Source organism: Plecotus auritus, assembly GCF_963455305.1.
Source record: "Plecotus auritus genome assembly, chromosome: 3".
NCBI classification, from domain to species: Eukaryota; Metazoa; Chordata; class Mammalia; order Chiroptera; family Vespertilionidae; genus Plecotus; species Plecotus auritus.
Window position 1 is genome coordinate 204,588,730 of NC_137772.1, and position 15,219 is coordinate 204,603,948.

General features: G+C 43.9%; 1 protein-coding gene across 5 annotated transcripts; it reads left to right on the forward strand.

Moving 5' to 3' along the window:
• Nucleotides 1-1,318: 1,318 nt before the first annotated feature.
• M6PR (mannose-6-phosphate receptor, cation dependent) lies at nucleotides 1,319-15,075 on the forward strand. 5 transcript variants are annotated; one of them, XM_080658879.1, is made up of 9 exons: nucleotides 1,319-1,576; nucleotides 6,466-6,639; nucleotides 6,958-7,159; nucleotides 8,460-8,626; nucleotides 10,934-11,043; nucleotides 11,315-11,445; nucleotides 13,088-13,214; nucleotides 13,671-13,789; nucleotides 14,763-15,075. In XM_080658879.1, the coding sequence occupies exons 3-9, from the start codon at nucleotides 6,981-6,983 to the stop codon at nucleotides 14,797-14,799; spliced, it is 870 nt and encodes a 289-aa protein (XP_080515005.1). In that variant the 5' UTR covers nucleotides 1,319-1,576; nucleotides 6,466-6,639; nucleotides 6,958-6,980; the 3' UTR covers nucleotides 14,800-15,075. The 5 variants fall into 5 exon arrangements, with proteins under 5 accessions (XP_080515005.1, XP_080515004.1, XP_080515003.1 ...); XM_080658878.1 differs by having other exon boundaries at nucleotides 6,469-6,639; XM_080658877.1 differs by lacking the exon at nucleotides 6,466-6,639 and having other exon boundaries at nucleotides 1,320-1,576.
• The last annotated feature ends 144 nt before the right edge of the window (nucleotides 15,076-15,219 follow it).

Here is a 15,219-nt window from a genome sequence, read left to right on the forward strand (position 1 = left end):
CAATAAAAAAGAAAGAACTCTTACCATTTGCAGTAGCATGGACGGACCTGGAGAGCATTATGCTAAGTGAAATAAGCCAGTCAGAGAAAGATAAGTATCACATGATCTCACTCATATGTGGAATCTAATGAACCAAATAAATCGATGATCAAAAATAGACCCAAAGACAAAGAAGCATGAACAGACTGTTGAACCTCAGAGGGAAGGCAGGGGAGGGTGGGTGGGACGAGATCAACCAATGAACTTGTGTGCATATAAACAGAACCCTTGAACACAGACAATGGGGAGGTGAAGGCCTGGGGGGTGGGGGGAGGGGGTAAGGGGGAGAATTCGGGATAGTATCTGGCTGGAAGAGGTTAATGGGGCGGGGGCGGGGAGGAGGACCTATATATAATACTTTCAACAATAAAGATTTTTAAAAAGAAATCAGGCTAGAGCCATGTACAAGCAATGAGCGGGCATTTCGGAGTTAAGAATTCTGAATCAGAGACTGAACCCAGGCAGTTACAGGAGCTATAGCTTTTGAACTGAGTTCTAGGAATCAGTGGGACTTCAACAGGCGGCTAATAACACTGAGGGAAACCGCAAAGGTTCTTAGCAAAGGCACAAAGACTAAAAATGAGTTACTTGCTCTTTAGGACACCAGAAATGCGCACAGGATGGACAAACGTGGGTTGAGGATGCAGAAGAAACCTTGCGAACAGAAGTGATGGCAGAGTGTTTGTCACGCAAAATGCCACGAGACGGGAAGGGAATGATCAAGATGAGGTAACAAAATAACAGCACATCCCAAGGTACTCAACTGTAGAAAGGAAGTAACAAAGGTGTCGCTAAGAAAGCCAGAACGGCCACGACCCAACCACTCCCCACATCTTCTAGGTACCAGCACTGGTGACAGCGAGACTCCAGGCCGCCATACGGCGAAACAGCGCCGCCCGCAGGCAGCCAATCATCTGGAGAAATACCGCGAGGAGGAGACCTGGAATGAGAACTACAACTCCCACTAAGGCCTGGAGCACAGGCCCCCACCGCATTTCCGCTTCCGCCCTCACACGTGCTCTCTTCAAGCAGACCCACCCGGAAGCGGGTCGGGCATGTGATCGCGGGTGACAGCACGTGACGAGCGCACCCCTCCCCCCCCCCCCCCCCCCCCCCCAGTGGAGAAGCCCGGAGGCGGAACTCTGGGATCCATTGGTAGAAAGGCAACCCGAAAAGGTGGAACTAAACTTGAAAATCTCGATAGTGATTGGAGTTGATAGGACAAGGGCGGAGCCTAATGCCCATGATACTCTCCAATCAGCGTCCAGGATGATCAGGGAAGGAAAGGTGGTGAGAAGGTTCTGTGGTCACAAGCCGCGGGGTCTAGTGGGAGGAGCAGTTGCCCAGCTGCCGCCCGGCGCTTCCTGTTTCCGGTTCCCGGAGTGGAGCACCGCGAGGCGCCGTGGGGAACGCTGGCTGTGACAAGATCTTTGGGAACGGGGTCTGCGGCTGGCGCCTCGCTGGCCCTGTCTCCCAGCCCCAGACAGGTACTCCCCTTGGGAGTCTGAACTTTGGCTACTCCCTTTGCCCACGACACGTGAGTATGAGGGGTTGGTGATCGCTCCCATCTCGGCGTCTTGTGACAGGGGCCGGGATCAGTAAGTCTCCCTTGTCCAGGTTTCTAGCCCAAAATACAGCTAAGGAGCCCTGGAGCGGAATGGAGGCGGAGGCGAGAGGGCAGGAGGCACAGAGTCGGAAGGGAGTGATGAGAAAGGACCCCCCAGACCGTAGAGGGAATTTACGTGTATTTGGAAGGGAGGGAAAGGAAAGTCCCTAGGTATGGAGTGCGCTTGAGGTGTTACTGGATACCTTGGAAGGAATTTTGGCCTGCCTCGTGAGGGAGGTAAAGTAGCATCATTGGCCCTAGGCAGTTGGAAAGTTCGGAAACTAGAATTTCGAGACCCCTGGGAGAAGTTTGAGGGGTGATGAGTGTATGGTGTGGAGAAGGGTAGCCAGTCCAGGGACTATTCTTGTGTTTCTCTTTGTAGCGAGCTTCTGCCCTTGAGACACGGAGCTACACGTCAGGCTTTTCAACACTGGGCCTTTGAACTAATTAGGCTGCTCTTCTGAAAGTGTAGGGTGCTGGAGACAGAAGAGAAGGACTGGTGTGTACATCAGAAATGAGTCAGAGAAAAGACAGTGGAAATTTCGTTGAAAAATGGAACTCATGGCCGGTCTTGGGTGAGGAAGAGAATGGGACAGAGACTCAGTGATGGAAATTGCTTCCCAATTCCTGGTTTAGTTTTTGATCATCCCACTGATGAAGAGCTTTTTAGCATTGCCAAGTAGATCTGTCATATAATAAGAAAACTGAAGGGAACTTTTCACAATCTACAGTCCTGCCCCACGTTTCCAAAATATCTAGGCAAATCCGCACCTTGAGGATCTAATTGTAGCGCATTCAAGAGGGACTGCCTAGCCCTTGGATTTCATACTCTTCCTAATACATTTTTGCACCCCTGTATTTATCAGAAAATTTCCAGCAACTGCCTTAATGCCATGAATCGCCCAAATTGCTCCAATAACTTCGTTCGTATTTAATACTTACATATAACGTAGGGCCAGTAACTTAATCTCTGTAAAGCAGCAGTTTCCTCATTTTTAAAGTGGGAGAAATTATATCTACTTTTCTGGGTTGTGAAGATTAAGGAACATAATGGAGATAAAGCACTCAGCACATGCCACTGAATCAGGGAGAAGCAGTGCAAGCATGTAGTCAAACCTTAAGCTAGAAAGAGAAGAATATAAATTGATTCTCATCCTAACTTTTTGAACCAATAAACAAATGAAAACTAGTTCAACTCAGCTAGTGCTGACTGCAGGGTGGTTAGCCTTTCATCCTTACCCATTTTTGTGAGATTCTTTGTTCTAATTTGGGAAAATAAGTCATCAACTGTTAACGGATGAGGAACTGACTTTGAGGCCAAAGAACACAGCTTTCTGTTTGAACATCTTTCTAGAAAAACTGGGTCCTGAGGAAAAAATCGTGAAAGCCTAGAATGTTGAAACTTTAAATTAGGTCCTTAGAGAATTTAAGGAAAATGGCATGCTAAATCAGTCTAATAAAGGATATCTTTTGTTTCTCTTTAGTAACTCAGCCAGTCATGTTGTGTGTTGAGCAATGAGTTAATTTAGGGAAGGTAGGAGTTTGAGGTCTGAGTTCTTTATTCCACCTCCTATACAGTGAACTATGTGAGGCGTCACTTCCCCTTCCCATTCCCCTTCTTGCTTTGTCAAAAAGAAAGCAAAGCTTTGGCTGCTTACTCTGATCCCACACAAAAATTGAGGTGAAAGGAGACAGATATGCATATAACATTTAAATATAGACTATCAGCTCTGAGAAAAGACAGTGGGAATTTATTACCTGGTTTACTCTACTGTCTCTGTCTCAGTTTTCTCATCTGTAAAATAGGGACAGTAATTGTATTTACTGCATAGGGTTTTTGTAAGGATTAATTAATGTATGTGAAGTGCTTCAAACAGTGCCTGGCAGAAGGCAAGCACTCAAAGTGTTTCCTATTGGTGTCTTCAGGGTGGTTATGGGACCCTCGGACTTTATGGTTGGCTTTAAATATTCTGTGGAAACACCTTATTAATATTACGGTAGTGAATTAATGTTTGGAGTACACCAAGTCAGGGAGACAACTTTCCACGCATTTGTTGTCCTTGTGGAGTGTGGGAAACCATAGGTCATATGTAAACTAGTTTAGGGGAGTGGAGAAAATTCATTCAGGGCTCAGAGCTTCCATTTTCCTATCTTTAAACTTATTGGTACACCTTAAATTCTGCCTATTTTAAAGATTTTTATTCTAAAAATGCAGTGAAGGTAGTGGGCAAACATGGAAAAGAACTAGAGGACTTTAAAGAGTATTGGAACCAAAGTTCAGACTTGTAATATTGGAAGCATTTTATTATAAACTAGAGGCCCGGTGAACGAAAATTCATGCAGTTGGGGGGGGTGGTCCCTCAACCTGGCCTGCGCCCACTCACAGTCCAGGATCCCTCAGGGGATGTCCATCTGCCAGCTTAGGCCTGCTCCCTGGGGGATTGGGCCTAAGCTGGCAGTCAGACATCCCTCCGGCAACCTGCGAACCCTCGGGATGTCCAACTAACGGCTTAGGCATAAGCCGTTAGTTGGACATCCTTAGTGCTGCCGCAGAAGAGGGAGAGGCTCCCGCCACCACCGCTGCGCTAGCCAGCCATGAGCCAGCTTCTGGCTGAGCGGTGCTCCCCCTGTGGAAGCGCACTGACCACCAGGGGGCAGCTCCTGCGTTGAGCATCTGCCCCTTGGTGGTCAGTGCATGTCATAGCCACCTGTCATTCCACCATTAGGGACAATTTGCATATTACCCTTTTATTATATGGGACTAGAGGCCCAATGCACAAAATTCGTGCAAGAGGCTCGGCCCTCACAGCCGCGGCAGCTTGCCTCAACCCTTGCAGCCACACAGCCCCAGCTTCGTCCAGAAGGTCGTCTGGAAGGATGTCTGGAAGATCGTTTGACTGTCCAGTCTAATTAGCATATTGCACTTTTATTATTATAGATGAGAAAGATTTGAAAGAATTAAATCTTTGTATCAGAAAAATTAATGATACTGTTATGAAATTAACAAATAGCAGTGGCCTAAAGGGTCATTAATGATACCAGAGTGAAGTCTTTTTTACAGAGGTAAATCGGTGTATCCTAGGTATGAAGATAGATAAAAGAAAACGAGTTTGGGAAACAGAGCCCCATGTTTCTATTCTAGAGCAGTACAAGCAGCAAGTCAATTGGATTTACTAAATTGTAAAGTGATTTGGTGACCCCCAAGGATTGTCAGGAATTTGGAGTGTAGAAAGATAACTGTACTTACTGGAAATCTAGAAATTCTTGAAATTTGTGACTTGTAGAGCCTAAGTTGAGTTTTGGAAGACTTATTCAAACTACTCATTTTGAACTAGTGAATTTTCTTCCTATCTATACATATAAAAGCCTAAGTGACCGTTACAACTGAACAACCAGTCGACCGGTCATTATGACGCACACTGACCACCAGGGGGCAGATGCTCAACACAGGAGCTGCCCCTGGTGGTCAGTGTGTTCCCCCAGGGAGAGCACCACTCAGCCAGAAGCCGGGCTCACCACTAAAGCTGCACCCAGTCACAGCTGGAGCTCCTCCCTGGCCACCTGTCAGTTCGGCACTGCTGCATCCCCCAAGGGTTCCTGGATTGCAAGAGGGCGCAGGCCAGGCTGAGGGACCCCACCCATGCATGAATCCGTGCACTGGGTCTCCAGTAATTAAATGATTGTATGATTTTTCAGAGATGAGACTTTAAAGTAGATAATGCCAAGTTTTAGGTACTACAGATGTTTTATCTCTATTCATCCTTCTGGTGAATATGTAGGAAGACTTGGGTGCTCCTGATATATTCTATATAATAAAACCCTAATATGCAAATCGACCAAATGGCAGAACGACTAGTCAGTGTGCTCCCACAAGGGGAGCACCGCTCAGCCAGAAGCCAGGCTCACTGCTGGCGAGTGCAGCAACGGTGGTGGGGGCCTCTCCCGCCTCCGCGGCAGCGCTAAGGACCCCTTGGGGGATGTCCACCTGCCAGCTTAGCGGGGAGCAGGCCTAAGCTGGCAGGCAGACATCCCCCGAGGGGTCCCAGACTGCAAGAGGGCACAGGCCGGGCTGAGGGACCCCTCCCACCACCCCAGTGCACCGGACCTCTAGTATCAGTATAAGACAGGGCCCAAAGTATTCAGTCTCTTTTATATCTTTCTTAATAGCTTTCAGACAGAACCTTTCAAGTGTTGAAGTGTAATTTGAGTGTTACAGACCCTATCAAGTGTCAGATGGATATTTGAATGTTATCTTAGGGAGGGCCACTGGTTTAAGCAATATTTATGAACTCTAGCCCCTGCACACACTTCTCAGCTGTTCAATTTCCTATGTTTATGGCAAGTTCAGGGCAGAGCCCCCATCCCTCTGCCCTCAACCTCTTCCCTTTAAATATGTGGCCTGCAAAACTTGTTTGATCCTGCCAGGAACATATTCTTGTGTCAAAGATTAAGCCTTGCATGGCTGGTATAGTGAAACTGCACAATGTTTAAAGTATTAAACTTTAAGTGAGCTATCGCAATCTAACTTCACCAAACAGTAAAGAGGCAAGGATGTCTCTACTCAGGCTGTCATAATTCTTTTTCCTTTCTGGATTTACCTATGAATTAGACTGGAGGTTATATATATATACGAGCTTCCTGATGCAGTTGCTTTTGGCAGAGAGATATTAAAATCTATTTGTTGCATATGCCACAGAATCTTACACTTCCTGCATAATCGAAATACCATTCATTGGTAGTACCTAAGTATTCTGTACCTTGGTTGTTCCTTCTGACAGTTTCTAGAACAAACAAACAAAAAAATGTGTCTTTTTTCCCAGTAGAACTGAGAAGTTGGTAAACTGCTTTGGAAGTTGAGATATTCTTTTTAAGCACACCTTGCAGAAATTATCAACAACAGCCTGTAGACAGTAACTCTTCATCAAGGCCAGCACTATCCTCTTTGCTGAATGTACATTGTGCCCTGTCCTGAAGGGGCACAGGAAGGACAGCAGGTGAGCAATAGTGTCAGCTAGAAAAAGGCTTTCGAAATAAGTTGGGGCGGGGGGGAGGGTAAGAAGCTTAGAGACCTAAGAATCCAGTTGAGAATATTAGGAGACAGGAAAATAATAACTTGGATGAGAGCTAAAAGTTTGAAATAGGCAGGTACAAGAAACAAAACCAACTTCACAATAATGAAGAAAGCTGGCTATTGTAAACTATGAGGTGATAGGTGGAAGATAAAAAGGTTTAAAAAATACCTTTCATTTAGTACACATTCATATGCTTTATCTCTTTCCCTTCTCTTCTGGATCCTCCCCCCCTTCTCCCAGCATACACACTTTCTCCCAAAAGGATGTCCCCCTTCTACAGCTGCTGGGGGACTGGACTACTGCTGCTGCTACTCCTGGCCATCATGGTAAGAGAATCCTGGCAGGCAGAAGAAAAAACCTGCGACCTGGTAGGAGAAACGGGTAGAGAATCAGAGAGAGAGTTGGCTGTACTGAAGAGAATGACACCACTGTTTAACAAAAGGTAAAAATGAGAAGAACCGTAAAGAGCTAGAGAAAATAATTTTTTTTCCCACCTTGCCTATCCAGACAACCTCTGGTACTCCTCTCACCTCCACAGACCCAGCTCTCTAACTTCAGATAGTCCCCAGATCTCCGGACCCCAGGACCCAACAGACCCTAACCTCCCGCACCCCACCCCCAGTACCCCGGGCCCCAGGGGCTCTTGGAGGCAGGTGGTTGTAGGTGATACCCAGAAGGGCTTTTTTGTTGTTATCCTCACCTCAGTATATTTTTTCTATTGATTTGTAGAGAGAATGGAAGGGAGGGAGGGGAGAGAGAGAAAGAAACATCGATGTGAGAGACACGTGGATTGGTTGCCTCCCGCAAGTGCCCTGATGCACCCATGCCCTGAAGGGAGTTGGGGGTCGAACCTGCAACTCAGGTATGTGCCCTTGATGGGGAATCAAACCTGAGACCCTTCAGTGTGTGGGTCAGTGCTTTAACCACTGAGAAACACCAACCAGGGCAAAGAAGGGCTTTTTTAAAAGAATCTTTTCAACTCTTACTGATTTTATTTTGGTATTACTAGTGAATATGGAGGGAATACATGTATAATACCCTCCTCTCTATCTTTATCTGGGATAGCTGGTGCTATCATGCTTTCTTTTATGATACAGAGCAAATTCTCACCCAGTTTTTAGTAGCATTGTGCATTTCTCTAATGCAGAAGAATAGCTGTTTCTAAGGCTGGATCCAAGAGACCAGCTTGTAGGAATTTAAAAAGCATTATTAAATGCTTTCATGTAATAGGACTTTAGAAGTATCAGATAAGCATATTTATGCCTATACACATCATCAGTATCAAGAATCTTCAGTTACATAAATCTGAAGATGACCTTTAAGGAACAAGGGAGTATCCCATGAACATAGACCCTTATTCATAGGGAAATGGTAGCTAGCACTTTAGCATAGTCTAGAGCAGAGATACTCTCGGAATATCTAGCTGTCTGGGTGGTGTATTTTAATCAGTCATCATCAACAATTAGGATGGTCTGTCCTAATTGATGAGACATTAAAGTAGATAAGGCCAAGTTTTAGGTACTATGGCTGTTTTATCTCTTATTCATCATTCTTCTGGTGAATATGCAGGAAGACTGTCAGGGTCATTGTTGTCTCATGATTTAGCAAATATTCACTATTACATTTAACCATGACATCAGATAAACTGAATGCACCTTTTTGGGGGTCAGAGGTTGGAGGGTAAAAGGAAGAAAGGCTAATAGCCAGTAACTCTCCTCTTCTTTCTCCTCACTTCCTGACAGCTTTGAGAGCACTGTGGGCCAGGGTCAAGACACCTATATGTACAAATTCAGGGTGTGCAGGGAAGCTGGTAACCACTCCTCCGGGGCAGGCCTGGTGCAGATCAACAAAAGTAACGGGAAGGAGACAGTGGTGGGGAGAATCAACGAGACTCACATCTACAATGGAAGTAAGACTCTCACTGTTGTATGATTAATTGATCCCAAATCAGTCTCTCAGGCAATCCTATATGTCTCTCCCAGTCTCTTCAGAATATCATATGGTATGTGTGGTTCAGCATACCTGAGACTATAAACCACAGGGTACCTAGTCCCACAGCTCCTCTGGAGCCAGTGCTCAGGACATTTATGTGTTTGTTTTAAAGTTAGGGGAAAGCTTATGCAAAAAAAGAAGAATTTAGTGGAATTATATAGACTGGGGCTTGAAAATATCAACCACGACCTTTTCTCATCAGATTAATCAAACTTTGCCAGTTAAGTTATGAGATCAAGTTTTGCAAACCAGTCTACAAAAATTTCTCCACCAACTTGTGATAATGATGGTGATAATATTTCTCAAAAGTCATAAAGTCTTATTGCTGGAAAAGATTACGTAAGCACTTATAATCTAGCTCGCTGCTGCTTGCCTCAGCTGGCCACCTGCCCACCACCACTGGGAGCTCTCCGCTGCTCTAGCTCACTGCTCCACCCTCCTGTAGCTCTCCACCCGCTGCCCCGCCCTCCTATAGCTCTCCCTGTTCCTAGCTTGCTGTCCTGCCCTCCTGTAGCTCTCCACCATTTGTAGATTGGTTGTGATGTTATGGCGTAATGGATAATTAGCATATTCCTCTCTTATTATATAGGATTCTTTCCCTTAAGGCAAGGGTGAGGAACCTTTTTTCTGCCAAGGGCCATTTGGATATTTGTAATATCATTTGCAGGCCATTATCAATTTAAAAGTTAGCCTCCTGCCCTGATTGGTTTGGCTCAGTGGATAGAGTGTCGGCCTGCAGACTGAAGGGTCCCGAATTCAATTCCAGTCAAGGGCATGTACCTTGGTTTCGGGCACATTCCCAGTAGGGGCTGTGAGGAGGCAGCTGATGGATGTTTCTGTCTCATCAATGTTTCTAACTCTCTATCCCTCTCCCTTCCTCTCTGTAAAAAATAAATAAAATATCTTTTAAAAATAAATAATAAAATAAAAGTTAGCCTCCTATATTTGGCCAAACATTTAATTAACTCACTCCTAAAGCCTTGGTGGGGCCAGACCAAATGATTTCCCTACCCTTATGCAGCCCTCAGGGCAGGCGTTCCCTACCCCTGCCTTAAGCTGATAAATTATACCCCCAGTGCTAAAGAATATAAATGACAAAAGACTGAGTTTTGACCCATATCATACTGACTTTAGTGACTGAGAAATCATTTCACCTTTTTTACTGTTTTCATATATGCAAAATTGGAAGCAGAATCCTTACCTTATTGAGCTTACATGACTTTTTGAATCAAATATTTTGCAAAAGAAATTTGAACACAGTAAATACTGGAAAAAAAAGAAGAAGAAGAAATGCCTCCCAATCTTAAAAAACATCCACTTTGAACTTATCTGTGGCTAATTTAAATCTTAGGCTTTCCCCACCACCCACTAATTATAAGGGGCCGCTTCCTTTGATGTTAGCAGGTGGTCAGCAAATGTGCACCATTGTTAAGGAATGGATCACAATTAGTTTTGGGCTATCAGAAGTCTACCTTTAATGTGAAAAATTAAGATTTTTTTTTAAAATTTTTTTTTTAATATATCAGTTTTCTTGTTCTTTTTTTTTTTTTTTAAATATATTTTATTGATTTTTCACAGAGAGGAAGGGAGAGGGATAGAAAGCTAGAAACATCGATGAGAGAGAAACATCGATCAGCTGCCTCCTGCACACCCCGCACTAGGGATGTGCCCGCAACCAAGGTACATGCCCTTGACCGGAATCGAACCTGGGACCCTTCAGTCCGACGCTCTATCCACTGAGCCAAACCGGTTAGGGCAGATTTTATTTTTAATTTTTTTTTCTTTTTTTACATTTTTGTTGATTTCAGAGAGGAAGGGAGAGGGATAGAGAGATAGAAACATCAATGATGTGAGAGATTCACTGATTGGCTGCCTCCTGCACACCCCCTACTGGGCATTGAGACCAAAATCCAGGCATGTGCCCTTGGCTGGAATTGAACCTGGGACCCTTCAGTCCACAGCTGATGCTCTATCCACTGAGCCAAACTGGCTAAGGTGAAAATTAAGATTCTTGTATGAATATTTGATTCTTAGTTGTCTAAGCAAGGGAACATAAAGCCAAGTTTTAGCTTGGCATTTCCAGTATACAGAGTTCATACTGATGAGGGTTATTTTAATTGAAACCAATTTGTCTGAACGTCCCAATTCCATCTTACCACAGTATCCAGGTCTGCCTCTACTTTTCCCCCACCCCCAAAGCTCCATTTTCCTTGTCCCTCCTCAGGTAATTGGATTATGCTGATCTATAAAGGGGGTGATGAATATGACAATCACTGTGGCAAGGAGCAGCGTCGTGCAGTGGTGATGATCTCCTGCAATCGACACACCCTAGCGGTGAGGCGCCCTGGGGCATATGAGCCTAAAGAGATACAAGGACTGACCTGAGGTGGGAGAGACTTTCCAGAGGGTACAAGATACTTTGGGATGGAATAGGGAAAAGTCAAGGTTCAATTCTTCCCTGTATTGAGATACCCATCTTCCAATATACATGGAAAATAGGCTATTGGACCAGGAAAACAAATGTTTTGGAGTTTAGTGGGTTTTTTTTTCTTTATTTAGATGGGAGTCAAAACATTTTAAATGTGTTTTGTCCTTTCATCATCAGGACAATTTTATCCCTGTGTCTGAGGAGCGAGGCAAAGTCCAAGATTGTTTCTACCTCTTTGAGATGGAGAGTAGCGTGGCCTGTTCCCCAGAGGTCTCCCACCTCAGTGTGGGTTCTATCTTACTTGTCACGTAAGTACTCTTTTTTCCCTTATGAGTCCAAGCCTTTCCCTTTTTTCTTTTTTTTCTTTTTTTCTTTAATCCTCACCTGAGTATATGTTTTTAATGATTTTTAGAGAGAGAGGAAGGGAGGGGAGAAGAAAAAGAGAAATATCGGTCGATTGCCTCCCACATGAGCCCCAGCCCGGGGATCAAACCCACAACTTGGGTATCCCTGACTGGGACGACACTCCAACTAAGCTGCACCAGCCTGGGCTCCCTTTTTTTTTTTTTAACTCATAACTTCTTGGATGCATATGGGCATAAGTTTTGTTGGCAGGGGAGGGGAGAGGGAGAGGGAGAGAGATAATTGGAGGGTGAAAAACTTTGTGTGAAAATCCTCATTAAACTCTGACTATACAGGTTTTTAAAAATGAGATTTGTTTTGTCCCCAATAAATATTCACATTTGAAGGTGCCTTTTTTTTCCCTACTGGAGGGCTGGACAGTATTTAATACTATCCATTAGAATAGCAGTTTTCAGCCAGTGTGCTGTGATAAGTGTGCTGCAAGAATTTTTAAAACATGCAATACCGGACTAATCAAGGACACTAACCTCTTTTCCCTTAGTTATCAAATTAAAAAATGACAACAGCCCAGCCGGGGTGGCTCACTAGTGGAGCATTGACCTATGAACCAGGAGGTCATGGTTCAATTCCCTGTCAGGGTATATGCCCAGGTTTCAGGCTGGATCCCCAGTAGGAGGTATGCAGAAGGCAGCTAATCAGTGATTCTCATCATTAATGTTTCTATCTCCCCTTCTCTCTTCTTCCCTGAAATCAATTTTAAAAAATTTATTTTTTTTTAAGTGATGACAGCCACCCTATCTGATGTGGCTCAGTTGCTTGGAGCATCATCCTGTGCACCAAAAGGTCATTCCCAAACCCGGTCAGGGCACATGCCGTTTCTGGTTCCATCCCTGAAGGGGTACATATAGGAGACAGCCATCAATGTTTCTCTCTCCTTCCCTCTCCCTTCCTCTTTCCCTAAAATCTGTGGTTTTTTTAGCCCTGGCCAGTGTGGCTCAGTTGGTTGGAGTATCATTCTATACACTAAAAGGTGGTGGGTTCGATTCCTGGTCAGGGCAAATACCTAGGTTGTAGGTTTGAGCCCTGGTCAGGAGGTAACCGATTGATGTTTCTCTCTCCCTTCTTTTACTCTCTAAATCAATTTTTTTTTTTAATGTATCCACGATGAGGATTAAAAAAGTTATTTTGAAGTTTTTTAAAAATGAAACAACCAACACAGCAATAGTCCTCTGGTATAAATGAATCAAAATTATACTTTTTTTTTTGGTCAGATTTGCAAAAAATATATTTTCTGGTGTGCTGCAGAATTTTAGTAATAGCTTGTGTGTTCCATGAGATGGTTAAAAAGAGTGACTGTTGGCAGAAGTCAGTCATTTTTTTGTGAGCAATTTGCTTTTCTCAGACTGACAATCCTCTAATTGGTTTTCTAGGGAAGGTACCAGCCCTTTTTCATCTAATTTCACTACCTTTTCACCCTTGTTTTTATAAAGCACAGCTTACAAAACAGCTACCAATGAGTACAGAGATTATCCTTAGTACCTGAGTTTTACTGTTTCTTGGTTTTTTAAGTATAGCTTTCTTCAACAGGTTTGCATCACTGGTTGCTGTCTATATCATCGGGGGGTTCCTATACCAGCGACTGGTGGTGGGAGCCAAGGGAATGGAGCAGTTTCCCCACTTAGCCTTCTGGCAGGATGTTGGCAACCTGGTAGCAGTAAGTAACAGGACAGCTGGCCGGGCCTGTAGCCTGCATACAAACCATCTGGTTTGCCCAGACTGAGGTTTCCTGAGACACAGGACTTGGATGTTAAAACCACAAAAGGGCCCAGCATACCAAGTCAGTTGGTTGCCCCTAGTACTAAGTAGCATAGCCTCTTACTGTCTGGCCTTGCTAAGACTTGGCTGGAAGAGCAGCACTGCTGCTTAGATTGAAGAATCTGATCTAGCTGTTCAGGGGCCTAGATAGGAAGAAGGTGAGACCTAATTAGAATTTTTCTCCTGTTTCCTCCACATTCAATTTAGGCTGACTGTGGAGCTTTGAGGGTTTCTCTTCATTATACTTGGAGAAAACTAGTGCTTGCCACATTCTTAGACCATAAATATACTTTGCCTTACCCTAAAGTTGGTTATTCCAAATGACCATTTTCTTCCTTTGTTTCTTTCCCTGCAGGATGGTTGTGACTTTGTGTGCCGTTCTAAACCCCGAAATGTGCCTGCTACATATCGTGGTGTGGGGGATGATCAGCTGGGGGAGGATTCAGAAGAAAGGGATGATCATTTACTACCAATGTGAATGCACTTTATACACCCAGCTTCTTCAGTCCCCAAACCAAAGCATACTCAGCCAGATTTCTTAAGCAGTCTATTGCAGCCTCTCACCTTACCCTTAATGTTGCTCTTGCTTTCAGTTTGCTTTTGGTTTACTTCCTTTTCTCACTATAGAAATGCCTTCCCTTTGTTCCCTACTTTTGTTTTTCCCTCTAGAGAGGTACTATAATAAGGCCTGTGACAAAAGGCACTATGTCTTGGTATAGGAAGGTACATGTAGGATTAGTTATGAGCAAAAGCATGTGGCAGGTTTGCTGGCCTTTTCAAACACCTTTTCACAAGTTTTTGAGACACTGGAATTCTTTAATTAAAAAAAAAAAAAAGCAAAGAAACATTATTTATGCAAGTTTTGATTGCTTTCATGCTCGTAGTCTCCATGAGAATCTGCATGTAAGTTCGTGCTGCTTGGAACTACTTTGCAGTCAATACTTGGTTGTAGTCCAAGTAGTCATTTGGTCTGAACCTAGGGATGTGGTAGACCTGCTTCACCCACCTGTGGGGTTAGGATGGGAAAATGTGAGATTTCCCAGTTAGAGGAGTATAAGGTACCATCACATCATTCATTGGCACTATAGTAACTTTGTAGCTGGAATTGGCCCTGGATTGTGGTCTTGCAGTTATTAGTCCATATGTAGCCAAAACACCTAATCCACAAATCTAGTCTTACAAATTGAAAGTGATCTCTCCCACTTGGGAGTAGAAGTTGGCAAAGCCTTTCTTTACCTGTGTTTCTAAACGTGTAGCACTTTCTTCACAGGCATGTCATTTTATTTGTTTCAATCTTCTGGAAAGGGAATGGAGATAGAAGCATGACATCCAGGGCTCTGCATTCTCTGCTCCGGGCGTGGGAGTCCCTGCTTCTGGCTCAGGGAAGTATCTTCTTGCCCACATTTCTGTATGGGGAGTTTTTAATGCTCTCCACCTTTCTATTTAGGCCATGTGCCCAGAAACCTGGCCTGATCTTTATTTAATAGTGAACCTGTGCCATTGAAGAGTAACCTGGCTCCATTGGGCACAAGAGGATGGAATCCACCGGCAGGGGCCTTTTATAGCCTTAGAGGAGAAAATTATTTCATCCTTGGACTTTTAAACACTGTTGGAATGACTTTTCTTTATAAACAGGGAAAATAATGTTACAAAAAACATCTTTTTGTTATTTGTTTGCACCCTTCCCCCACACTCTAGTGTTTTAAAAATGCAAAAAAAAAAAAAAAAAACCCTAACATTTTTGTACAAAAACACTTGAAAGATTAAAAAAAAACAAAACATGTTGGCCTAGTCATTTGTGTGAAAGAAGGTAGAGACTAGAAACACTGGATTAGAGTAAGAGACAACTGAGACCAATTTTTATCCTTTTACTGAAGAGGAAAAAAATATTGAATATTTTTGTT

Excerpts from the sequence above, each read along its gene's own strand:
- M6PR (XM_080658879.1), top strand. The coding sequence starts at position 6,981 with ATGTCCCCCTTCTACAGCTGCTGGGGGACTGGACTACTGCTGCTGCTA. Across the intron at positions 11,044-11,314 it reads GCAATCGACACACCCTAGCG|GACAATTTTATCCCTGTGTC; the intron begins GTGAGGCGCCCT and ends TTTCATCATCAG. Across the intron at positions 13,790-14,762 it reads GATGATCATTTACTACCAAT|GCCATGTGCCCAGAAACCTG; the intron begins GTGAATGCACTT and ends CTTTCTATTTAG.